At 38.6% G+C, this 26,832-nt stretch overlaps 1 protein-coding gene across 2 annotated transcripts in view; it reads right to left on the bottom strand.

Annotated features, from left to right (window-relative positions):
- The window catches only part of bmpr1ab (bone morphogenetic protein receptor, type IAb), a 34,280-nt gene extending 8,142 nt beyond the window's left edge, over window positions 1-26,138 (bottom strand). The window contains exons 1-3 of one of the 2 annotated variants that reach the window (XM_084134814.1): window positions 25,852-26,138; window positions 17,424-17,553; window positions 8,550-8,791 (exon numbers count right to left, since the gene is read on the bottom strand). In XM_084134814.1, the coding sequence (XP_083990940.1) occupies window positions 8,550-8,622 (73 nt within the window). In that variant the 5' untranslated portion in view covers window positions 8,623-8,791; window positions 17,424-17,553; window positions 25,852-26,138. The remainder of the gene's footprint in view (window positions 1-8,549; window positions 8,792-17,423; window positions 17,554-25,851) is intronic. The other variant, XM_084134815.1, reaches the window with a different exon arrangement.
- Between the last annotated feature and the right edge of the window lie 694 nt (window positions 26,139-26,832).

The following is a 26,832-nucleotide window of genomic DNA, read 5'->3' as shown; positions in this document are numbered from 1 at the left end:
AATCACAATTCATAAATACATTGTTCCTGATCAGATGTTGCTTCAATACATGTCTACATTCATATTCAGTGCAATCAATGAAGAAGGAGGTCATGTCAATAATCAGTATCCTAAATCTGTATTTTAAGTGCAGTCACAGCTGCATCTACGTGGAATGAAGCAATATGGAAATATGGATATATATTATATCTTATATATATATATATATATATATTATATATATATATATATATATATATATTATAATATATCTGGGACAGAGAAAGTGAATAAAGGGCAGAACAGAATGGCAGAAGTAGTGGAGTGAATCTCATGAATAAATGTACAGCTCATATTACACTCCAAAATCAAACAACACACACACACACACATTTCACATCACCTTAATTTCTGGTTTTGCATTTGAGTTTTTAGTAACACTTTAAATAGTTTATTCATCTTAGTTAATGTTAATTTAAACATTTACTAATAAATTAAGTCAAAAGGACCTAAGCTAATATGAACTAACAATAAACAGTTTTTTTATTTTTATGAAATAACGTTAACAAACATTAAAAATAATCGTTAATGTCAGTTAATGCATTAATGTTAATGAGACCTTATTAAAAAGTGTTACAGATTCTTAAAAAAATGAAATAAATAAATTCTCGTTAGATGTTCAATTACTATTAAAAACAAAACAAAACAAAAACAGGAAAAACAAATACCAGAATATAATCTTTTAATTTAAACCACCATAAAACCTGTACATAAATAATCTGCATAATTTAAATATATGAATGTATTATAATACATGAAGTATATTTTATATAATCAATGGTTATTAAAAAATCTTAATGGTCCTAAATGCAGGCTTTATTTCCTTACAGCACTTTGTAATTTCTTTCATTTTGATTGCAGGCTGAAATATGACCTGGGCATGTTTCATCATGAGATTCACCCAGGGACTTGAAATGATCTGAGCGGAAAAACATCATGCTCAAGCCAGGAATGAAAGTGTGCTTGACAATGCAGTGGCTATAATCAGTTTTATTGAGAGGGATCCTGGAACAGATGTGTCAAACATGATAAGATGTTACTCAACACCAAGTCAATTTGTGGAACATTGCTTACAAAAGAACATGTCATGAAACATTCTGTTGAATGGCCTGAAGGTGAAATGGTGAGAAGTGGGATTAGAAGGGAAAGTGAAAGACCAGATTAGGAACACAAGAGACAGGATTATAGTGTGTAAATATGAGGTTGAAGACCGGGTCGAGTGGCACGAGCTCTGGAGGCTGATCAAACGCTCTTGAGTCCGCTCTAGTGTGTCCTTTCTTTCTCTTTTCATGTAATACTTTGTCTCCTGGTGTATGAGTCAGTCCATTCATATGCTGCTTTCCTGCAATAGCCAGCGATATAAATCTTCTGTTTATGTGTCATAGTTCAGTTTTTGCAGATGAGAAATGTTTATTTGAAGCCATGAAGTTGTCCCATGGCCCCCTTCATTTGGGCAAAATGCAAAACGCCCGGCTAAAGCATTTGATGTAATATCTTTGATCACTTCACAGTTTAGTCCAGGCGCCGATGCTGTCACACAGGGCCCAGTGTGATAATGGAGGTGGAAACCGGTAACATAAACATGGTAGAATAGAGACAGGAAAAAGAATGAAAATATTGCTCTGAAATCCCTGCTCTCAGCGAGAGGCCGGTAAATTGAAGGAATGCGAACGGTGTAGTCAGAAACACAGGCTGCTTTAAGAGCGACTGTAAAAGGCAGGCTAATCTGTTATGATGTGTTGAACCCTACACGTCCTAACAGCTACAATGCGCAGATAAGCGCGAGCTAAATTCCCGCAACCACAACAGCGGCACACAAACAACCGCAGGGCTCAGGAATGTTATCTGAGCTGAAACACATAAAAGCCAGAAGGTTTGAGCCAGAAGGTTTACTAAATCAGAGCAGATGGGACTTGTTGCGCTATCTCCTCTGAAGTACCTCTGAGGCACCAAGTGATTCATTGACATTATGAAGCCACTGAATACATTTGCTCTCTTTCCCCCTCTCTGCGTTTTTCCTTGGCTCGGAGAGAAGAATCTACAGAGTATCGCCGTGCTCCTACATGTGTGCTTGATTGTGGCTCGCCGTCACCGTGGAGTCTGAGGTCTGGCAGTACTCAGGCAGTAATGAGTCCTGCTGACCGCATTCTCCCAGCCTGTAGGCAGCTCAGCTCAGACTCCAGCGCCAGCCTCTTTTAGAGACACTTCGGCTCCATTTTCCATACAGTTGGCCCAAACATATACACAGGACTCTACAGTTACATGTGTAATCAGTGTAGGTGCTGTGGAGCACGCTCATGAGCCCCAAGCAACAGGTGAAGCCAATCAGAAACCTAACGGTGTAGATGGGTAAAGCAGCTTGTAGTTTATCACAGTGGCCCCAAACGCATTTGTATACTTAATGACTCCAACAGACAATGTGATTTCAGCAAGATCATTACTAAATCACATTGTACGACATTGATCTAATAAACTTGGGTATGTCATGTATGTACACCTATTGAACCTATACGACGATGACACCTATTGAATCGTAGGCTACGACACAAGTTAGTATAGAAGAAAAAAGCATCATCAGCATGCACTAGTGGTAAACAAACAGAGCAAGATGAATAGCATTTTGGCAATTGTGGTTTTTATGTGCGCTAAAAAAAAGAGGAGGAAGCGAAAGAGGCGAATATGAATGCGGTCATGGTTAGGTTTGCCAAAAGAGGCAAACTTGGCATGCCAATTTTGCAAATGGATCTTGAGGTATGTTTTAGCTCCATGTCTTGTTGATCAATACGTCATTTCATGTAGCATTTTTATTTGCTAGTCAGTAAACACTGTGAGATGATTATGCTAAATTTCTGACACTTTCAGAAAATTATCTCTGGCTATCTTTGGTCGCAAGACCGTGACAACGGCTGTATTTGAACCTCTCTCACGGTACAATGTAGGACCACCGTTTAGGAGCCACGATCACAGAAGTCACTACAATTGGTCATCTTGTCTGGGAAAACCCTATCATACAATGTGTTCCGATCACACTTAAAAAGGTCTGAATGCCATTGCATGAAATATTAAACCAAGAGACAAGTACAAAAAAGATGCTTACACAAACTAACTTTTCTGAGCAAGTTTGTAGTAGTACACCCAAAAAGTTAAATTATGTCATCGTTTGCCAATATTAATCCAATATTCCTTCATAGTCCTTCATATTAACTGTTCCACAAAACCCAACAACCAGAAAGTGTCTAAGACAATGTCTTGACTGAAAAGTGTGCTATACATCTAAACAAGACACTTGTTTTGATTTCTCTAATGCAATGGCTTTTTTGTAATATGGTAGTGTCTATATCCTTTTTAGGGCCCACTATATCATGACATTGTGTTGCTTGAAGACTTTGTCTGCATAAGATGAGGCAGTAGCTGAAGCTTTAACTCGCGGGTAAACATCTGTGGTTTGACCCTATTAAAGCAAAGGGTAGAGTAGGCAGCTCAGAGTCACTATTGAAGCTGTAATGGGAGGCTGGTCAAGAAGCGAGAGGAGAATATGAGTGCTTCACAGACTTCACACACCTTGATGAACAGACTCTGCTAAATGCTTCTGGTTTCTGTAAAGTACAAAAGTGACAAAAGATTGCAAAGAAGCTGTTCTGCAAGTAAATTTTAAAAGTACAGACCGAAAAGTAGCACACTTTGTGGAGAAATGACATAAAACCGACCAGTCTGCATGTGTTCTCGGTGGTGTAGCACTGCAGTAAGACTTAACAGGAAATGATGCAACGAGCCAGCCAAGTCTCTACGAGGGCGTTTGGCTCACAAGCCTATAATCAAGACACTAGTCCTCATGACAGTCTCAGAGTGTCTGCAGCAGAAACGTAGGAGAGGGTAAATAAAAACACAAAAATCCTCCAAGATGTCCTTGTTCCAAAATACATCACTGGGTATCCATTAGATACATCAAAATAACATGTGAATCATGTCCCCTTGAGGGATGACATGTAGGAGGTTTGCCCTTCTGTGAGAGGCTTAAATATTAGAGACATTTATTTATTTAATCCCTACACCGGTTATTCATTAAAATATGTACACCTATACAACAAAAAGTAACCGAACAATGAGGAAAGGCCAGGCTGTAGGTTGTGGGCTGGCAGGAGCGACTTAAGCTTTAAGTGGCCGTTAACCTGAACCTGCCATTATTATTTATTTACTTTCATCTCTTTAATAACGATCATTATAATTATCACATGGGCTCCCATTTCAGGGCCAAATCCCCCACCACATAATAATCCAACACTATTTGAACACCAGCTTGTTAAAAATGGAATGAGGGGAAAGAAAAAAAGGGAACATGTGGAAAACAACGGCCTGCCTGACACAGACCAATAAAGTTGGATGCCTTTATGAAAGTAAAGCTCTAATGGGCATGGAGACACCTCTAGAGCCAAGTACCCAACAGCAAGCTGTAAAAGTGAGAGTTCAGACCGCCTTTAACAGGCCCCTGTGCCGCACCGCTGAACATATGTTCGCTAGAGTGCACGCATGTCAACGTACAGAAGCTCAACGTAGTCCTCTATTCAAATGCTTCAGAACCTGTGGTCTACAAAAACAAGGAAAAGCACAGTGACTCACACCAGCACAGGCCTTCATTGTCAGACAGTAATGATTATTTCCTGGAGAGCAGCACGCATTTGGCATATTTAGCTTACTACCTGTCAGCCAGTGCAATGCCGGAAATAGTTAAAGTGTCAGGGAAACTCACAGCATCGACAATAGACTCAACAAGCTTCCTGTAGTAGGGCCGGATGGGAAATGAGGGCACAGGGACACTGAAGCAAGTGATTTATTCAAAGCTAATAATAAGCATGTTGTGGCCATCAACCAATAAAAGTTTACAACAAAAAATAAAATTGTATAAAATGCTACAAGTAAATTTAGACATAACTACAATTTGAGATTTGCTTAATATTTATTCTCACAATCTCTGAGAATTTACTGTATAAATAAAAATGCCTCAATTTGATGTTATATTTCAGCCTACTTGGGTTTCTATATTTTCTATAACTATAACGTCCTGCTGCCGTTTTCCTGTCCTATGGGGCTCAACCTATAAGTGCACAACCTCACCTTCTCCAATGAAGGCAGAAAATACTATAGTTCATTTATTAGTTCAAGCCTGTGTTAAATGTGTTGAATGACATGACATTTCTCACTAGAACATGCCGCCATATTCAGTCAGGAGAGATTATTCTGTGTCAGACGTTGACCTGCCCTCAGATCAGCTTTCACAAAGAAGAGGGGGGAAAAAACTACAAAACACGCTCAGCAGCATTCATCTACAGTTCAATTCTCACTCTGTCTTGTTCTCATTGACACTCTAGACTCCCTCCCTATTTAACAGGAACCTTTGCAATGACCGAGGGTAGTTACCCTTTGTTTTAAAGGCTCTGGTTGACTTTATGAGTGAGAGAAATTGCTGCCAGCAGCCAGCACCCATTTCTTCTTTTGTTCCTTTACAGGGAGGGGAACACCAGAAGGAAGAATATATTTAAAAAGAGCCTAACAAGCAGACAGTGACCACTCCAAACAATTGTAAGGTTAAAACTGTGTCAGTGCAGTGAACAAAAACAACTTTTAAACTGTTGTACCAAAAAAACAGAGAAATTAAGCTTCTAAAATGCATTCCCACCCCAGAGAATTCAATTTGCCTTGGTCATTTCCTTTTGTACACAATATTACGAGCTTAACTCTAAAAGGAGTTAGTGGGGTTGTGAGCTTTGACAGTAATTTAAACTTCCTAATCTCTTTCGATCTGTTTTTTTTTTTTTTTTTCACAGACTCCGTAGAGGCGTAACTCTAATTCTTGATCGGAGGAAAAAGCTCTCTCCCATGGCTTTCATGTTGCCAAGAATAGACAGTGTTTATGACTCCAAGATATCATTCCCTGGAATAGAAAGGCACTTAGAAAAATAAACTTCAAAGAACTAAACAGATAGTAAGACCTTATGACATAAGTGGTTAACTCTGAGATACTCAAGAGTCAAATGTAAACAATGAATCTACTGTTTTTAAGCAACAAGGGTAGTCCACTGCAAAATTGCTGAGTGTTGTTTTGTAGCCTGAAAAAACTTGTTGACTGCATAGCAAAATATTACGTAACTAAGTGTGCTTTGACTCATAGCTAGGCTCACATGGAATCTGTGTATACAAATATACACAGTACGCGACACAGTTCTCAACAGAACTGCACCCGTCACAGACAAAGTTTTGCATTTGCACATCACCACAATCTTTATTTATTGAATATTTTGGCTTACTTTTTAAGCTTTCAGCTATAGATAAGCATCAGGTAATTTTAGACAGTGTCTAGAGCAATTTTGTTACAAAATGACAAGCACCAAAAACTCTGATTAAAGGTAGGCCTACACTATGTAACTTGTTTTTGTTTAAAATTAACAATATTGTTAATTAATTAATGAGTCATTAATTAATGAGTCAATACATCATCAATCCTTTTTCCAAAATGTGTTTTTGTCTTACCCTGATTCCCTATGGTAACTAAGCCTGTTATACGTTTTTATATTTTAGACTGAACAGGATGGTTTTCTAAGGAAATTGCGTACATACGTCACTCGCCCGTGCGTGTCTCGTCATATCTATAAATAGAGAAAAGTTGCTACGGCTACTTTGACGCATGTATAGCATGAGAGTGGCATAGATTAGTTGTCACAATGAGTGAGAAAGACCTCTGGGGAATCACCCATTTAAAAAAAAATGCCGAACAGAGAACTCAACAGAGTTTATCTGTGTGCTGCACATTTTACGGAGGACAGCTTTGTCAGGACAATCAGTTGTTTATGGATCACAACATGTAAGTATGTTTTATTACTTGTTGTTTTGCTATTAACAGATCCAATTAAAAGTTTTATGTTATTGCTATGTAAACTAAGGGCAAAGTTGTTTGGCTCCACTAGCCTGCTAGCTAACATTACAATGTTGATGAAGTGTTTAGCTACGAGGCTCTCACTTTTGTAAGACTGTTCACTGATCCTTAGGAACTTTCCACTCTGAAAAGTCCTGTAAAATCTGTGCTTGCAAAGGGTTTGCACGATCATCTTGTTCGAAAACTTTCCCAGGGTCTGAATCGGGCTCGAACTGGTATGGGAAAATGCCACTGTTAATGTTTAACACGCTCCAAGCAGTTCGCCAATCACAACACAGTGGGCCAGCTAACCAATCAGAGCACATTTCGTATTTCAGAAGGAGGGGCTTCATCGAAACAGGAACTTAACAGAGCATCTGAGACAAACTTGAAAGAGAGGTGATGCAATAATATAAAATATGTGAAAAAATAATGCTGAAGACTGGAGTGATGGCGGTTGAAAATTCAGCTTTGAACCATAAGTTACATTTGAAGACATACTAAAATAGAAAATAGTTATTATATATTGTAATATTTCATAATATTACTATTTTCCTGTAATTTTGATCAAATAAATGCAGTCTTGTTGAGCATAAGAAACCTCTTATACCCCCATTTTGAAGAAATTCAAAATAAAAGAAAACATTTTCCATAGATCATAGCTAGTTTTTTGTGCTTTGCTCAAACACTTCAGCACTAATTCCATTCACCCTACAACTACCTTCATTAACACACTCGTGTAAATCCCTAGAGGAAAAACAGCATTCACCTAAAATACACACATCTACAATCTTGCCCATTGACACCCTCTTCCCCCAACCCTCTCCTTAACATATAAAAACACTCACAATTTCGAAACAATCACCCAAACCATTGTTTCTATGCACAGTCAAATGTGACCCCAATGGCCTCTCCACACACCCAAAGATGTGTATTCTCCAATACAATCACTGCTGAGTAAATGAATGAACTACCTAAAGACTACATGAATGCCACACAACAGTCTCTAACGGGGGCCATTACATTCTGATAATGCGAGTCATTTGAGCGAAAAGAAGTGTGCAGTCCCTCATGTCTGCATTTACCTGAAATGGAGACAAAGTCTCCATTACTGCAGACCCATATGAGAGAAGATCATAAGGGCATCAAATCAATAAAATTAAATAATGTAATTCAGATGAATATCTTGGCAGATAGTGTTTGTTCGCTAATGCATCGCAAATGTGAAGAGACGGACTCTGTGCTTTCGGGGCCTTATGAGAATAAGAAGTGATGCCATTATCCTGCTATGTTTTTAAAGGCCACCATCCATTAAAACAGGCAGTGAGGCTTCTGCAAACACTGGGTATCATCCAAATACGGCAAAATCAATTCTCCTGCTGGTTTGTATTATAAATTGCTGCTGCATTTCTATTGTACATCCAGATGAAACAAAACAGATGACCCTTTTAGTCATCTCCAGTTTTCGCCTTCTTCCCTCACTCAAACGAAACCAAACAAAAAACACATTTTGTTTTCTCTGCATCTACTGTCATCTGCATGGTCCACTGAGAAAGAAGAAATGATCAAGTGTAGACACTTTACAATAATCAAACTGTCTTACCCTCAGCTGGCAGTGAGAGGAGGACGGCAGCTCCCAAAACGGCAAATACGACGACCATGGAGGTGCTTTTCATGATGATGGCTTGGATACAAAGCTGTATGGCTGTCTTGGTTGTGTCGTACTCTGCCACTTTTAAGACAACGAAGTGACCAATTAGCGATGAACGCGAGTAGACTGAGGAAGAGTATGCGAGCGTGATGAAGACTTCAAGGCCTCTTTACAGCTTCCTCTTGTTTAAGACCCTGTAATGAAGAGAGAGGAACACTTATTAATATTTCAGATCCATCATCATGACATGTTTCCTTCCTCAGTGCCAGAAAGCAAGCAAGCAAGAAAGGAGGTGGTATTAAAATTCCTTTGCACTTCCATCTTAGCATTGTGACTTGTGAGAGCGTGACCCCTGACCCTGTATCAGAGCGGAGATGTGGAATGGCGGCTCTCAAGTCTAGGAGGCTGCCTAAAGGGAAAGTCCACCCAAACCTGAAAATTCTGTCATCATTTACTCACTCATTTTGTTCTAAACTTTTCTTCTATGGAATTCAAAAGAAGATATTTTGAGAAAGTGTTGTTTTGTCCATCAAATGGAAGCCAATGGTCATCAGAACTGTTACTAACACTCCTCAAAATATCTTCTTTTGTAACATTCAGGTTTGGAACAAAATGGGGGTGAGTAAATCATTACAGAATTTAAATTTTTTGGGGGGTAAACTATCCCTTTAAGGAGTGTCCCTTTCAAATGGCTGGTGTTGGGTTCTGTCCAGCGTTAATAACATAATGTGTCTGCTCTCTCTTAGCTCCTGCTTGTCTCGATGCAATTAGTGGCTCCCAGAGGCTCTGCAGGACTGGGGGCCTGAATTAACAGGCACAGAGAGGGGGCCGGTGTCTGTCACTTTTCATTTGGCCAAGGGGGACAAAGAGCCCCGACCTGCGCCCTACTTTTCACACTTCCCTGACTCCTGGGTAATGGGGAAACAAAAGGCGGGGCTCCCCTGGCTCACTGGGACCCCTTAAGAAAGACTGGATCCCTCTCCACACAGGACCACAGGGCAAGGGATGGAGAGATACGACCTGCAACAGGTTAACAACTTAACCCATCTCTGGTATAAAAAAAAAGGCAGTTCACAGGGAGTACAATTAATGTACACAAAGGCTTTTCTTCTTAGCAAACAAGAAAAAACAATGACACAAAAGTAAGAGAATGTTTAATAAATGCAATTCTTTATCAATAAAAGAATATTTACAAACTTTTAAATAATAGTTTAAAAAGTAAAAACTTTTGTAATAAAAATTCATCAGTTCTAATGTTATTTTGGAAATTCATAAATTGAAAATAAACATCTAAATCTTTTTGAGGAAATAAACCCTTCAAATCTGCCTATTCAGTTTGTGTTGTGTAGACGCCCAATTTTTTCTCCATATTAAGAGTTTTTCCACACAATGCTTTTTCAGTTCTGTGATTGGTGGTCCAGCTTTATAATTACAGAGGGCCAAGCAAAAATGGTCATTGCTTTAGTCTATTTAAAAGATATATTAATTTGAATGAAGTAAAAAATAATTTGAATGCCATCATTGGATGAATCAGCATTTGTGAATAACTCTTTTAAATTAATGATTCAATGACTGATTTTTTAAACACTCACTTGTCGCCAACTCCTGCCGTAACGATAAGCAATACAATACATATAACTGTCAAAATACTTGTAAAAAAAAAAAGATTTATCCTTATTTTGATAAATACCGTGTTTATACCCAAACTATAAACTTTTATTTAAATGTTTGTAACACATAACGTTAATGTGTGGTTGAAAACACTGTTTGTGAAGCTGTACAGCTTTACATTTACATGGCAGCTGCTCTCTCCAGATCAGCGGCAGCGCGAACGCAGATTTGAATGTTGCAGTGTGATAGTCGCACTTTCAAAGGTTAACCAAAGTCTTTGTTTTAAACAGTTTCACATCGCAAGCGTCACCGAAGCGTGAACAGCACGTGTCCATATCAATGAATGAGAGCGTTCATATCAGAAGCATGATGGCCGAAGCCCTCTCACGGTGCGTGTCTACTGGCGCGGAGCAGAGCAAGCATTTTCAATACATTCCTATGGAAGTTGAGCTTTACGCTTACACGCGAGCGTGAAGGATGTCGATGTGCTGGGATTTATTTTCAAGGAATTACAGTGTCTGTTAATGGGTGTTGCTACTATAACGTCTTCAGCTAGTCAGCTAAAGATCCTTTCCATCTAAACTGTTTATATCTTAAGCTTAATAGTGAATGTTTTATGAGCAGTAGGATAACCATATTCATCCGCACAGTCATGCAGAGCCGAAGCACAACCAAAACAATGTTCTTCCGCAAAATACATGCATTTGGCTAGAGGGCCAAAATGTTACATAGTGTACCTCTAAAACCTGTAAACAACCAGAATCCCTTTGTAGTTTCACCATAGGAGAGATAAAGGCCAAAGACTAGTAAAAGAATGCCAGGACTAGTCAGTGCGGAAAGCTTCAGGGCCTGAGGACAGGAAGTGTGCATAAGGAGAAAGAACAATCCTATCTTGAGGCCCCTGACACTTACATTTGTCAGCAAGATCATTCCCATCACAGTCACAGCACACAAATAATATAGCATAAAGAAAAAAAGAAGAAAAAAAAGAAAGAAAAAAATTAATAGCTCATAAAAAAAAAAAAAAATCTCATGTTTCAGAAATGATTGAAATGATTTCCAATCCAAATCACATAAAGGCATGGTTTGGAAAATCAATTTGCTCTAGTTAAGAACTACTAGAATTACTACCAATGTGGTAGTACAATAACAGAGTTTGAAAACTGGCACAAAGCAAATCCCTGCAGCAGATGGACCACTATTAAATCAGAAGGCAAAGATGCCATGGAGTTGTGCAGCCAAATTGTATAATTTATAGTCTCACTGAGCATTCTTTCAGAGGAAAGCTCCTCATTAATTTCCTTTGAATGGATGAAAGACCAGAGAGATGGGGGTAAAGGTAAAGCAACTGTAGCCACCATATAGAATGACCACACCTTATAGCAAATCACTGAGGCATGGCGTGTGGTTTCTGGGAAGGCATTCCCACAGTCGTCAATCATATGATGCTTGAAAGGGAAGTCACTGTGGAGACAGAAATCTGAGGAAGAACAGAGCGAGCTGTGTCACTCGTTTCCCTAAAGATAATGCTGCTTTGACAGGGCCTTTGAATATCTTTGTTTTTCCAGCTAAGTCCATTTCATAGAATAAATGGATAACCACAAGACGCCAAACATCCCCTTTCAGACAGGTTTTGGAAAGGCAGGTGAGATGAACAACTAAAGGGATCACCCGAGATCCTGTTAAGTCTGTGGTCTTGATCGGTGCACACTGAAGAAATGCATTCAAACCCAGAGCCTTACATGAAAACAAAAACCACAGAGAACAGAAAAAGAACAAAAATCCGAACATGGACAATTCACTTTATATATTATGTTTATATTATAACTTTTTAAACATTATTAAAGGAGCATACGATGATGGTAAAAGTAATCTAAATAAAAAAAATAAAAAAAAACAGGTTAAATGAGTATACACAATTCAGTAACCAATATCGACCTATAGTGAAAAAAAAAGCCTCTAATATCAGTGGATAACCAATATGGTAGTGATTAATAAAGCATATGTACTGATAATCTCTTAAAAGCAATGGCAAAAGTACATCACCAAAACTGTGCTAGTAATGATAACAGTACTGAAATGCATCTATTTCTATACAGTCTTCAGAAAAACCCTCTCATCACAGCACACGCAAACAACAACACAAACATGCTTTTCACCAACGCCAACCATGCTCTCTAACTTGTAGATTGAGTAAATGTGGTATGTGGATATGTGTGCTGGCATGCGTTTCCCTGGCCCCTCCTTACAGGCAGCTCTTGCCTCTCAAGTCACGCCGGCCAGCAGGGAGAGCAGACTTCCTGGCTCCACTCTCATTGTTTGCTTGGCTGCTTCTGAGGCTCATCCAAGGCTGGATTACCATAAGAATACTGAAACGTTCCTGCAGAGCACTCCCCTTCCAAACCTCCTGCTGCACTTCTTCTCTCCTGTCCTCCTCCCCCTCTCTGCCCTCCTCTATCTATCATTCCCTGTAGTCCTCTTCCAATATCTCAGTCACGCTCTGCTACCAGCACAGCCCTCTCACAGCCTGCCTTCAGTTTCTCTCCACACCTACAGCCAGTCTTTGGTTTGTATCTGCGGCTTACTGGATGTTGAACAACCCTCAAGAGACACACAACACTCTAATGGAAATATAAAAGGGGGTTATTGGGTACAACTTACTGTATCTGCCTTGATACCCCAAAAAAGTGCAGGTGGGTAAAAATGAATCTTTTTGTGGGTACATCTACAAAAGAGAAATCGAGTGGAAAGTGCAGAAAGTTGAAAGGATGGAAACGAGGGCGGAGGTTTGTGGCAACAGACGCAGGGCTCTATCCAGACAGTCGTGGGTTCAAGAACACACTGATGATGGTGTGCGTAGTCTATTGAGGTCATGTTGCTCTACCAATCACCCACGTGGAGTTGGTAGGTGGTTTTTACTACTGAATGTCTAGATGAAACAGAACTACATATCTATTCATGTTGGCTGACACACAATACCAGTCTACAGTTTGCAAACACTTACTCATTCTATATTGTTAGCCTTTTTTCTTTTTTTTTTACATTTTATTGTAACAGCAAAATCATCATAAATACACATTAAAAAATATATAATTTTAACAGAAAAATACTTTAACTTAGTTTTAATATACACAAATAACACTGATACAACTTATTAAAACAGGAAAAAAAAATATTTGATGGGTTTGGTTTTCTTTTTCAGTACACAAATGTAACAAAATTACAATCCACTTTTCCTCTTCATAGGAAAAAGAGAGTAAGTCCAACTCCCATCGATCCATATGTCTAGACGAGTACTAGACTACAAGCTGCGCTGAGACTGACCGACCACTTCCAGAGAGACCCATTTCTCTAGTCTCACTTCAACACCAGTGGGAATGCTGCTAATGCTAGCATTTCATTCCAACACAATGTAATTTTACAAACATAAGATTTCCTCACATGGAAGACACACTTTTCTAAAAGTAAGTAAACATGTCTGAGAGAAGTTGTGTTAATGGTGGCTCAGATTTACTGCTGTAAACACTCTCTGTTTGGACTTACAAGCCCTGGGCAGATCCTGGGAAACTTGCGCAGAGGCTGCTGTGGGTTCACAAGACGGCTAGATTCATTCTAGTCTGTAATTACAACATTGAGCTGAAAATAAGGCTTTGTTTAAGCAGATGCACACGCTCCAGCACATTCCACGACCAATGTAGCCTAGCTCTCCACAGAGGGCTTCACGTCACTGAGACATATGGTAGGGTGGTCCAGTTCTGGACAACACACCCGAACACCCATGCTCAGTTCAACAATCACAGATCAGCTCTGCTGGAAATTAGACAGAATTGAACAAAATAATGTCATGCATTACATTGTTACACTCCCATACAAAATATGGGGTCAGTAAGATTTTGTACGAGAATTAATACTTTTATTTAGCATGAATGAATGCATTAAATTATTCAAAAGTGACAATAAAGACATTTAGATACAGATTATATATCAAATGTATCCTATAAAATGCTGTTCTTTTGAACTTTCCATTAATAAAAATAAAAATAAAGCAGCATCATTGTTGAACTTTTTTCAAAATTGATAAGAAATGGAGAAAAATCTCACTGACCCAAGCTTTTACAAGTAAAAATACTGAATACTTCCAAACTGAAAAGACTTGTGGGGCTAGAAGAAACTGCAGGAGCCACAAGCATGTGTACTTCTCTTAGGACTTAGGACGATTTTTGATTCAGAAAGTTGTGTTCTCTACCTCAGGATGGTCACCTGAGTTCCCTAATCTACACGTCTTATGAGTGTGAAATCCTGTCTGACAGATCACAGACCACAGTGTGGACCTGTGCAAGCCAATTCCTTTTGGACACGGAGAACAAAATCCATTTTACTAAGTGGCTAGTCCCACTGTGTATAGAAACACATGTCATCCAGCAGGCAACTGAATGTGACATTGCCCCCTTCCCCAAAAACACTAAGTGCAAATTGTTTTGAGCTGAAGGACGTTGCCCTGATGAGCAAAGCACAAAAGTGCACTTCATGCAGGGGTCTCCGATGTCTCCAATTCTCTAGGCAGGACGCTTAATGGCTGCGGCAGGAGGTTCCTCTGTATCAAACAGATCGTTTTCACACTCTGCAGAGCTTGTGCTGCCAGAATGTCTGTTCCTGCATGAGCTTACAAATCAAGATGTCTGCCACAAGGTGTTTAAAAGGATGCTATTTTTTCTTTCTTATCCACATAGATTGGAGAGACATACTATGGCACTGCTGAAGATCTTTTTTTCTTATCGCTGTGTAGTGATGGTTGTTTTCAAGCACCAAGGTTTGAGTTGTTTTTTCTCAAAAGGCATTGGGGCATGACACAGAAAGGAAAGAGGTGCTGTATTTTCCATTACCTTCTCACAAATGTCATGGCCGTGGGATGATAAAGAGGTTTTATCATCTGTGGCAAGCTTTCTTCCTGTCTGAGATCTTCCTGCCCCATAGAGGGAGTTTGGTATAAGAGGAAAACGTCAGCTTGAGGCTTCTGGGATGGTTCATGTACACAAGAAGTCCAGAGTATCCGAATTAAAGCAAGCACATTTTTAAGAAAACTCCATGCTTTTAAAGTGATAGTCCAACCACAAATGAAACTTCTCTTATCATTTACTCACCTCATGTCATTTCAAACCTGTATGGCTTACTTTATTCTATAACAAAAGAAGTTTCAGCAGTTTTTGGTCATACAATGAAAGTCAATGGGGTCCACTGACTTTCATTGTATAGAATCTTCAGGATATTCTTTTGTGTCCACAGAGGAAAGTAAGTCATAAAGGTTTGGAACGAAATGAGGATGAGTAAATGATGACAGAATTTCCATTTTGGATAAACTAACTAAGCCTTTGATCCAATGAACTTCTCCTATATTTTCCAAAATGTTGCAACATAAATAGGCCAATCTGTTAAACTACTAAATGTCTGTCATTTTACAACTTCATATTGAGTTTACCTAATTACAGCAGCAGGAAGAGCAGTAAAAGCCTTTGTTCCAGTTAAAGAGTGACATCTGGACACTTTGATCCCAGATCCAACAATCAGTTTGTTTACATTCCGCTTTAAAAAGTTCGATTTTAGTCGGAATAAAACAATAATTTGTCTTTTTAAAATGTAAACCATTTAGTCTAACTGAATTCATGCCAGTCTGTTTATTTTTTGTGAAGTTGCACTGCATGTAATGTATGACCCTGTTCACCGTCTATATACGAATATTGACCATGTGTTATGGACAGGCTGCTAGCGATGAACTGATTCATCATATGGCTTTCTATTGTGCCACATGTATTATTATGATGGTGGTTATCTGTACATTTTAAGGTAAAAAGGCAGATTTTGGTAATTAAAGTAGGTATATTAACATCATATCCCTTGATGAAATATATGGTTATAAGTTGTAAAATATACATGCATCCTGTATATATTTTTCACTGTAAATTTCTGGCAAGCACAGCTGGCAGTTTTTTTTCTACCGTAAATTTAACACAATTTCTTTTTACAGATACATATATAAACAGGTCAAAACACACAGACCACATAAAACAGGTGGTAAAAGTATTACAAACAAAAACCAGAGTTAGTTGACAGTGTCACTTTCCATTATGCTTCATGTGCATGTTTGAAAGTTTTCCTGCTTCTGCTTTCTGCAAATGTTCAACTGCATATGAAATATTCCATGCCCCATCTCAATGTAACTTAGTTATATGTGTGTGGTCTGTGTATTAGTGTAAGTCAGTACAAGAACGGATTTGTTTGAGTAATTGTATGGGAATCTCAGGCAATGTGAGTGCAGTTTATGAATTCAAAATTGTACGGCAACAGGGCAGCGTGTTTGCCCAGAAACCACAGTAACGAAGAGGCTGGAGAAACGCGCTGGAAAACTTTAGAGCTGCCCACAGGCGAAGGCCCTGTTTAAAGTCTGGCAGATCACACGGCCTCGTTCAGCTCCACATCCTTTGCAAACATGTGGCTGCAATTGAGTGGAACAGCCCCTCCCTCCAGCCATCCATCCCAGCAGCCCCATGTAAACATCCCAGGTCCATACAGCTCACTACATCACAGACTGATTGACCCATGCCTCAGAGCGACATCTAAACTCGCACTACAGTCTAATCAAAAGTAAAGCCCCATAAGTACCTGAGAAAATCCCAACAGTGATCCAGTCGATGTGGCGGTATGGAGTTCTGCATGTAAACACGGTTATCATATGTTGTGGGTCATTAATGCGGGGGGAATGGTGAAGGTGGGCTGCAGGGGGATCTGGTCTCTGACAGACCAATCAAGCGCCAATAATTATGAGACAGGAAACCCGCTGATTGTGTAGGTCTGTCTCAGGGACAGGGTTAAGGGTTAATCTCTTGGCTTCGGTAATCAAGGTTGTTGTACGCTCCTTGTCTCCCTACGAAAATACAGCCAAAGTTGGAGGAAGTAAAGAAAAACTGCAGCATTTACTAATGTAGTTGGCTCTAGAGTGAGTCTTTGAAAAAGAGGTGACACTCTGGTAACAGAGCCGAGCGCTCCAACCATTTACCGGCAGTTTCATTTCACAAAGGCTTCTGTGATATACGACAGACCACCATTTACAAAAGAGAAAAAGTATAAAAACACACAGACCAAAGGAAAAAGGAATAAATTCAATCAAATTGAAGGAGAGCATCATACACTAGTCTGCAACAAAAAGCAGCAGGTTCTTACCTCACAGGGTAGCAAGTGTGGCAGTACATCATGATCCGGGGTACTCATGAGTGTCAGTATTAAGAGGCTACTGTCTGGAGCTGTATGTCAAGGTAAAGCCACAAACTCCCGTTAAAAACCTTTGTAGTACCTAAAGAGACATGGAGAGCAAAAAAAAAGGATGATTATGCAATCTGGTGAAAAACTAATGGCCTGTTGACAGCTGGTCACTTCATGCATTTTTACTGATCTGATAGCGATCTGATAGCTTAAAACGGTTCCATTTACACTTGGTCAAATAATTGTGTCTCCACAAAATGAATAATAATCCAATCTGGTTAACCTTCATTCAATTTTGTAACATTTAGCAACAACAACAACAACAAAAAGATCTCATATAAAGTGTTCATTATATTATTCCAATTATAAAATTTAACCATGTTAAAGAAATACATTGGTAACTTTTTGGTGTGTAAAAAAAAAAAAAATTGGTAATTAAAAGCTGTCAAGTGGACCTGAGAGCGCACTGGGGCACCAAACCCAAGACTACCTGTAGGAGGTGGTCTGAGTTCGGTTGCACTCGAACAGTGGTGCGATTTGCGTGAATGTGAAAGCAAGTCGGACTTGTTCAGTGCGCACTTGTTCAGAAAGTAAAGCAACCTGCGCATGCATTTTAGCCAATGATGATGTCATTAGTTCAACAAAACACATGTAAGGGATGACAGTAGTGATGATTTACCTTGGATACGAGCGCAAAAGAGCGTGAGTGCAATCGAGTGCAAACTCTGCTGAACATAATAGCACCAAATTAATAAAAAAAAACTAAATATATTGACCCGTGTCCCATTTTCTATCATGCACCGTGCACGTTTGTGACATAATGCACCTGGGTTCAATAGAATCAAGTTGAGTGTGAAACCAGACCAACGCTTCGAGGGAAACTGGGAACTATCGCGCTTAGATTCGGACTTCAGCAAGCATGCCCAGTGTGAAAGCCCCCTAAATGTTGAAAATTACTTTTAAACTGCTACTAAAAAGAAGTATAAAAATAAAATGCCACACTGCTCACTAAAACCACTTGTGCAGCCTAAGATTAGTTTCATATTTATACTTACATGTTTAGACTTAAGTTTGAAAACTTAAAGTACATATGCAAGTGAGGTTTGATACAGTATAACAAGGTATGATATGGGCGCTTAACCATATGACCTTTAAACTTAACCATATGACCTTTGAACCATGTACCAAAAATAGAAGCTTAAATGGTAATGAGAGAAACTGAGAGGGGGAATTGTTTGATGTCAAGAAAGTTCATGTCAAAAATCAACACGGCAAGTCACTAAATAACACTGAAAATGTCACAAAGGAGATCCCAGGATTAAACTGAACTAAGACGTGTGGATTAGCGCCAAACGCAGGGCAGAAATGCTTCTTAGACAGAGTGTCACCAAGTCTGAGACATTCATATCCACACAGGTGCCAGGAGGATTTGACCCCATTGCCCTCACTGAGAAAGAGGATTACAACTTATTTCCCAAGTCCTGGAATGTTGACTTCTTCCCAAATCTGAAGCATTAGGGATAATCTTTGAAATATGCCTCATCAAAAACAACAGAATCAAGCTTCAGATTAGGAAAGAAGTGTGCAGTTTATAATCAGAGCGGCTTGCGCATGCACATCTCCACACTCTTGACCAGAAACATGCGACTTGATTTGTGACACTGTTTTGTTGCAGTGTTGAAAGATGAGCGACAGCTGTAGGAAGTGGAAATCAAACATGAAGATTCCATCACTGATGTTAATTCCAGAGGGTTTAGTAAAACCAACAGGATAGCACGAGGGTGTATAAAAAGCAATTGGGGCTCTGAGGGGAGACTAATACGATCAAAGCGAACGATCAGCCATAGCTAATTGAAATTAAAGCCCATGAAATGAGAAGGTTAGCGTGGTTCACTGAGGCACTGTGGATGGGAACACAGATGCCTTGAGGGAGGACTCAACTGTGCCTGCAAAGCACCCACTCATTCTTTTTGCACTGTGGTTATGATATTCCTTAATGTTTGTGTTTTTTACAAGAGCATTCAGTCACGATTCAGTTTTGTGGGATGGCAACAGCTAAGCTTTTCTGTCAGGACCTTTAGTTTTGTGAGATGACAGCAAACTTGTTTACTGTCAAAGCCACAGGCTTCAAGCACAATTTAAAACCAGCAATGAGTAAAAAGCCAAAAAATATTGTCATACCAAGCCTAAATACGAACTATGTGAACTAATGCGAACTACTATGTGATCAGTCAAACAACCACCGGATGTTTCCTTTTGTGCTGAAACACTAAAACAGTCCATTAAGATGTTCGACTGGCAAAGTATAAAGAAGAAAGGCAATAATTAACCCTGGGCTCACAATAGTTGAGTGATGATGACCACCATGTAACACATCTGTTCATATTCACCATTTAGGAACTCTTACTCATTTCCTCTACAAAGCAGAGACCTATTATGGAGGAAGTCATTCAATTACAACCAGCCATTCTCCATTCATTTAGGTTATGGCTCTTAAGCAGATAACACAATATGTAGGCTTTAGCTCATGATGCTGTATAAGACCTTCAGCAAGCCTTATCTCCTTGAATCTGCGATGTAAAACAAAAGTAATATTACAACTTACATCTGCACAAAAGGACGCGAATGCGCAAGTGAACTTGGCGTGCTTCTCTGAATGTATAGCTCCCGTTTTGCATGCGCTCTTCCTGTAACAACAACGCTGAAACACGACGTGCAACTAAATTAAACACAACGAATTTACAACATTCTATAACAATAGTGTTCTCATTATAAAGTTATTGAGATGGCAGATTGCTGCAGCACATCTTGCACTTTACTCTATTTTTATTACAAAAGTGATTCAAGGCATCACTTCATACTTTCAAAGTCATGGTTTCACTTTAGTTCTCTGTTCTGGACGGCATGCTGTCTAACACTAAACAATCAGATCTCAGGTACCGCCTAAAATGCCAATCAGAAAAAGATAAGTCACGGCGATCATCGTTTTCATGATCGATTGTGACAGTCATGTTCAAATACACCAGTGCTCGTGCCCATACCTAATATATGAAACAAATTCATATAAAAGTCAGTATAGCTCATTCTATCTTTCAAGACTGACACGTGATATTCAAAACATTAGTACTGAATCCTTAACTGTTCCAATCTCTCTCACATTGACCCCTAGCCATAAGGGCATCCTTATTGCCAAACCCTGGGGTTCTTTGCATTTAACCTGTATGCAGAAATTAAACCCTGTTTTCTTTGACTGTGATGGCTGGACGTGTCTTGCTGGAGGGCTCAGTGCTAATGAATGTTTTTTTATTGAGGGTTTTGTTCAGGTTCAGCAGTGCTCTGAGCACATGCAAAGTTCAGACTGAGAGTCAGACTCTGGAAATGCCCCTCTTTATAGTTGTGTGGTTCTGTGCAGATGCCAAACACATCTCAGACCTGACATAATGCGCTGCAAAAATGCAGACGGCATGGTTTGGGAAGTTCTTTCCATAATAAAATGTCAAATATAACTACCCATGTAAAGCAGAGGGAAAAGATCCAATACTCAAACAATCAAAACAGTATTCAAAAAAGGAATACTTTGTAATTATTCAAATTAAATCCAAATAATGCAGTGAAGTTTTAAACAGCACTAGAATAATGGGTTCATACAGCATTCTGCCTTTTACGTTCTGCCGTAGGTGCGAGGTTGTGAGACACGGCTCAAACGTACTCTCTGCAACCGGTTACAAAGCATTTAACGCTGTTGTTGGTTTTTTAACATATCTAATGGATGAACTCACACCTCGATTGGACTCAATTATTTAATAATGCGCTGTCAATCGTTGTAAAACTTCTCCGTTTTAAGGGCAACGCCATGTTAGGTTAGTAGAATATGGTTGTGACTGCAGCTGTTTGATCATACAGCCAAATGAACATATTCAAGTCTATTCATATATATAACATATTCCTTTAATCTCCTGAATGAACATAAAATTTCAGGATTCACACAAATTTCTGCTGTAAATCCCAAAAAATGACTGTGAACGCAGCCACGGTAAAAAGCTTTCCTAATTAGGCCTACACTGCATACACCTTATCTTTTGTGATAAATGATATCATTAGGTAAAAGTTCATACATAGATTACTAGGCTAAAGGTTATTATTTATTGGTAAATTAACCAAAGTATTAATAAACTATTTAGAAAATGAACAATAGATTAACCCTAAAAAATTGTTTAGACTTATTGATTAATCCCCCCCCAAAAAAAGATAGATTAATCGGCAAAAAAAAAAAAATTTGTTAGTTCCAGCCCTATACTAAATTGAGTTCTCTTTCACATCTTCTTGCGCTTGAAAGGACATATAGACAAAAAAATGATATCAAAATGCCCATATTGGCAAGTATCCGAGTAAACACAGTATGTTATGGCTTAAGTGAACATAAACATACGAGAAAGAAAATGTGTATCAGTATATTGGATCCGTGCATTCGGATCCAAAACAACTGGTCCTACCTGAAAAACCTGAAAAGCATTATTTAATTGGTTTGTTTGTTCTATTGTATTTATATATACTATTGCTCATAATATGATTATTAGTTATTATTTTATTACTGACTGTTTACTTGTCTTTAACAATATTTAAAATGTATACGAGTTAGACTAGTAGTTTTGGTGTTATAACCTTATTTATTAAGGTTACATTGGGTCAAAAACAACAAAAACAATAAGTAGGCTTAATTCATTTTATTTATTTATTACTTTTTTGTGGCGGGGGCCAGTCGAAAAAATCCTTAGCGTTGAGCCCTGGGATCATAGTGGCAGGCTTTAGTTATAAGTCACTACCGGATTGGTAAATGGTAGATCTCAACATTGAGGTCTTGGCACAGCAAATAATGGACGTGTGAGTACTTTGCACGCTCAGCTAACCACAACCAACTCTGCTCTATTGTTCTGTGTGGTCACAACAAAACGCTCCTGAAAGACATGGTATTTTTTATACAGAGACAGATAAAGAGAGCGACATGGAAAAAGGTATTACATAGAGCTCTACCCCAACATGAGGCTGTAAAAGGCTTAAAGTGCAATTTAGTTGCAGTTTCCAAATACAAGTGTTTTCTGTGCAGTTTCTCTTAAGTCATACGCCAAATAGTATTTATGACAAACTCAACCTGCATGCAAGAAAGATGTGCTTCGCTTCGAAGTAGTAAACAAGATATTTCTTTGTGTTATTTCAAACTGAAACAACTTCTGTCCTTTCTCAAAGCTTCTCAAAAGAATCATTCTTCACTTGCCAACAGCATATAGGCCATTTGCAGATTTGGCATTCATTAAGATTTGAAGATAACATTTAGTGAGAAAAGATTCACCAAGCGGGGACGTGTGCTCCACCTTTCCATGCACTAAAAAAGGGAACTAAACAGGCTGACTGTTACTGCAGAAAGTGATAAAATCTCCCCAGACTCAATTTCATTCTGCAATTCAAGGCCGTGAAACTAGTACTCCTCTGGTTTTTCACTACCATGTCTTATTATAGCCAAGGTTAATTACACAACCGAAAACTGAATAGACTGCATGCAACTCCATATAACTGAGTCTTAAATGGATTAGTTCATCCAAAAATGTATAATTGATAATTCTGTCATCTTTTTTTACACTAACGACACTCAAAATCTGTATGACATTATTTCTATATGGAAGATCCAATTTAATAATGCTTGTTTGTGTTTTGCTCATATAATAAAAATCAATGGGGGTTAATGTTGTTTTGGACCCCTTTGACTTTAAATATATGGACTGAAATCTTGAGGGTGAGTGAATGATTTCAGAATTTTCATTTTTGTGGGGTGAATGATCCCTTTAAGCAAATCAGAGCATGTACGACTAAAAGCAGCTTTGCTTAAAGAAACGTTCTTGTCTGATTCAGCTTAGAGCGCACAGGGACCGAAACCTGACTCTTTTACTCTCTCTCTTCCCCCCTTTCCATTCTCCCTCCCTCTTCTCTTTCTCTCTCCTCCCCCCTTTCCAAGGAGAGGCTCTTCTATGGCCAGACGAAGGCCCACAGGCTGAAAAATAAAGAGCGAGTCATGCATGGAGGAAGCGGGCCACCATTTCTCCTTTAAATACAGCCGTAACGATATATAAATAAAGAAAGCCCGGCTCTTAGGGAGAAAATTAGATTTGTTTCTCTCTTCCCCTCCCACTCCAGGCCTTCTATTTTAGTTGCAAGCAGAGCACAGGCCTTTTTCTGGCCTGTGGCTGCAAGAGCAATTCAGATGAATGCTGAAGGTTTCATTTTGCTGCAAGAAGTGGGAGGGGTGCTGCTGGGGTCATCGTTGTTTTTGAGCCCACATCTTGCACATAATGCCCGGTCTCAATATATTTTGCAGTATCGCTTCCCAAGTAAAAATATGTTGGGATGTTAGGGTAAACAAGAGGGAAAATACTGGTTTGTTTTTTGTAATGTTGGTGTTAGATAAGACAACTCTCTTTATTTGTTGTGTACTTGCATACATTTAATGTGTATGATTATCCAGTCAGTGGATTGTTTAAATAGGACTATTTGACCTGAAGCATGTTTATAAGGTCAGCCCAGCCCTTGAAACAGGAATTCACATTCACATCTGTGTCAGACAGATTTGTCTCATGTCTGTTCATTCTCACAAACCATTGGCATCAAATGTCTTTCCATTTGCATCATGTTTTGTAATCTACTGGCATGTTTGTATTTATACTAAACTAAATGCAAAAGTAGGATTCACACCATAAGCTAAACTCAAAAAAAAAAAAAAAAAAAAGCTTTATTCAGACAACAAAGAGTTGAAATAACTTTGTTTTGTCACACCACAGCCCAATGCAGGCAAAAGGAGACCCCATTTAGAAAACAGTGTGCCTTCCTTCATTAACATTATTCACACTTGCCAACATGCTATCTCATATCAATATCTCCACAATCAGACTTTCAGGATATTAAGTAGCAGAAAGTGCCCTGTGTTTACTTCAACAACTATTCGTATTCACGACAACACAGAGAGAGGGAAAATAAACTGTAAGCATTGGGTCTATTTGTGTTTCCGAACACTGCCACTAAAAAAAGAGAGGGCTTCTCAGAAGAGCCAAGAGCAAGCACAGGCCCTCTCTAAAGGTTCTCTGTTTTTCATCTGGAGTTTTCTGCACTTTTTTCCCTCCACAAATCTGAAAGAGCAATACCATGGTAAATTAAGATATATGGAAAGAACTGCCTCTCTCCTCATACAAGATTTATCTCTGTCTCCATGTTTAATTACCCCTGGGACTAATCACGGGTCTGTTCATTCTTTAGGTGCTGTGGACCAAAAAAAAGATTTATACTTTATTCTAAACCTCCCTCTAAAACAACTCAGAAGAACCTGAAAGAGTTTGCAAAAGAGAGGCATAAATCCCATACTATAGACCAATAGCTCATAGTTAAGGGTGTTAAAATTTGACAGAGAAAGTTGATTGAATTGTGGAAACATTTTTCCAAGAAGTCTTACAAAATTGTTACTTTAAAACAACTAAGGGAAAAGTGCAACAAATGAGACATAATGATTGGTTGTTGATAATTGGTTTGACCAATATTCAATGTTTATTCAACATGATATCAGGTCTATTGATAAATGGCATAATTTTATGTCAGCACACAAAAACAGTAATGTAGAGCCTAAAACAAAGATCAAAATATTTGTTTTGAAATTTAAATCACAAAGGTTTGCATACATAACAATAGCAATAGTAATTATTATTGTTGTCAATGCAATAATCATAATAAATATAATGTTTTTGATTGTTGTAGTCATTTATGCTTGTGGTATGAAGAAATATAGCCATGGTACTGGGGAAATTGGTTATTGGATACTTTGACATTATAATAATAATCTTTATGTAGGCAAGCGTTAATGCAAAGACAACATACCTCACTAATAAAGGACAAACTCGTTTTAATTCAACTACTGACAACGGCCAATCCGAGCTACACAATAAAGCAGGTAGTCGTGATTTTACACGATGCATGTTGGGACTTGACAACAAAACCCAAACACAGATGTTATCGAAGCAACCAAAGAAAAATACAATAAAAATATGGAGCAGCAACGTAGACAGGAATTAGCTATTTAATTTACATTTGCTTTATGAGAACATGGCTGTTGTAGAAAAAGCATATATAAAATGACTAAAGGTCTGGAATGAGAAAATAGCAGATAAAAGAGAAAATAAGCATTTACAAACACTGTAGATAATAAACCCGTTGTCAATTATTGTATTAATTGTCTAACTCATTTAAAACGTCTTTTTCTTTTTTGCAAAACGAAACCATGACAAGAGAAAACAAACTTTCCCCCTCCACAACCGGAAAGAAAATCATCACGCAAATATCCGGAATTCCCACTTACCCTTAAGATGAAGCCGCTAATTCAACTCAAAATCCATCCAAATTAGGACTTACGACTCGTGACGAAGGTCTACTACAAAACGCGAATTATAGACACTTTCTGTGGTGAGATTTTCTCCTGGTTTCGTGGACGTTTTTCTCCGGTTTCTTTCGTTCTTTTCTCTGTAGTTGTGCCTCTGTGTAGAGGGAACATTCCACTCGTGCACGTAACAAGATGAGCCCTGATTCAATTCTCCAATCACAGCCGCGCGCTGCTTCAGTCCTCCAATCACAGCAGCGCGGGTGAGCGCGAGCGTTCCACACGCAGACCCGCGCGGTGAAAAACAAGCTGGATAGACGCGCTGCAGAGAGAGAGAGGATGGATGAATGGGAGGGGGTCGCCCAAAAATGAGAGCCGCGGATGCCATCTGGTGTCAACACGAGGAAGAATACAGTAGTAGATTCACTTTTAAGTTTATAAAGAGGTAATAATACAAGTAATAAATAATGAAATACACACATAAAATAGGTGTCCGCTTTTTTATATTAGTAAATATACTCATAAATGTAAGAGAAAAGTATGAACTTGTACACAGAGGAGGTAAGAGTGAATTCATTCTGAATTAAAGTACCATCTACAGGTCTATTGGTGTTGCAGAAACTGACTGGGTGAATATTGCCAGACTCTTCATAGGGTGTGAATTTAGATAAACAACGAGCATTAAAATACATACTTCATAAGTTTTTTAAAAATGTTTTTGAAATAATTATCTTATCCTCACCAAGGCTGCATTTCATTTTAATAATAATTTAACAGTTACAATTAAAATAACTTTTTTTTTTTTCTATTTGAATATATTTTAAAATAGAATTTATTTCTGTGATGGCAAACTGAATTTTCCATTACTCCAGGCTTTTCCTATTATTATCAATGTTGAAAACAGTCATGCTGCCAAATATTGTGGAACAGTTCTATTTTTATTTTCAGGATTCTTTGAGAGTT

The sequence above is a fragment of the Abramis brama genome (assembly GCF_963993115.1).
Source record: "Abramis brama genome assembly, chromosome: 14".
In the NCBI taxonomy this organism is placed as follows: domain Eukaryota; kingdom Metazoa; phylum Chordata; class Actinopteri; order Cypriniformes; family Leuciscidae; genus Abramis; species Abramis brama.
The sequence above is the reverse complement of the archived record's forward strand: the minus strand, read 5'-3'. Positions and strand labels throughout refer to the sequence as shown.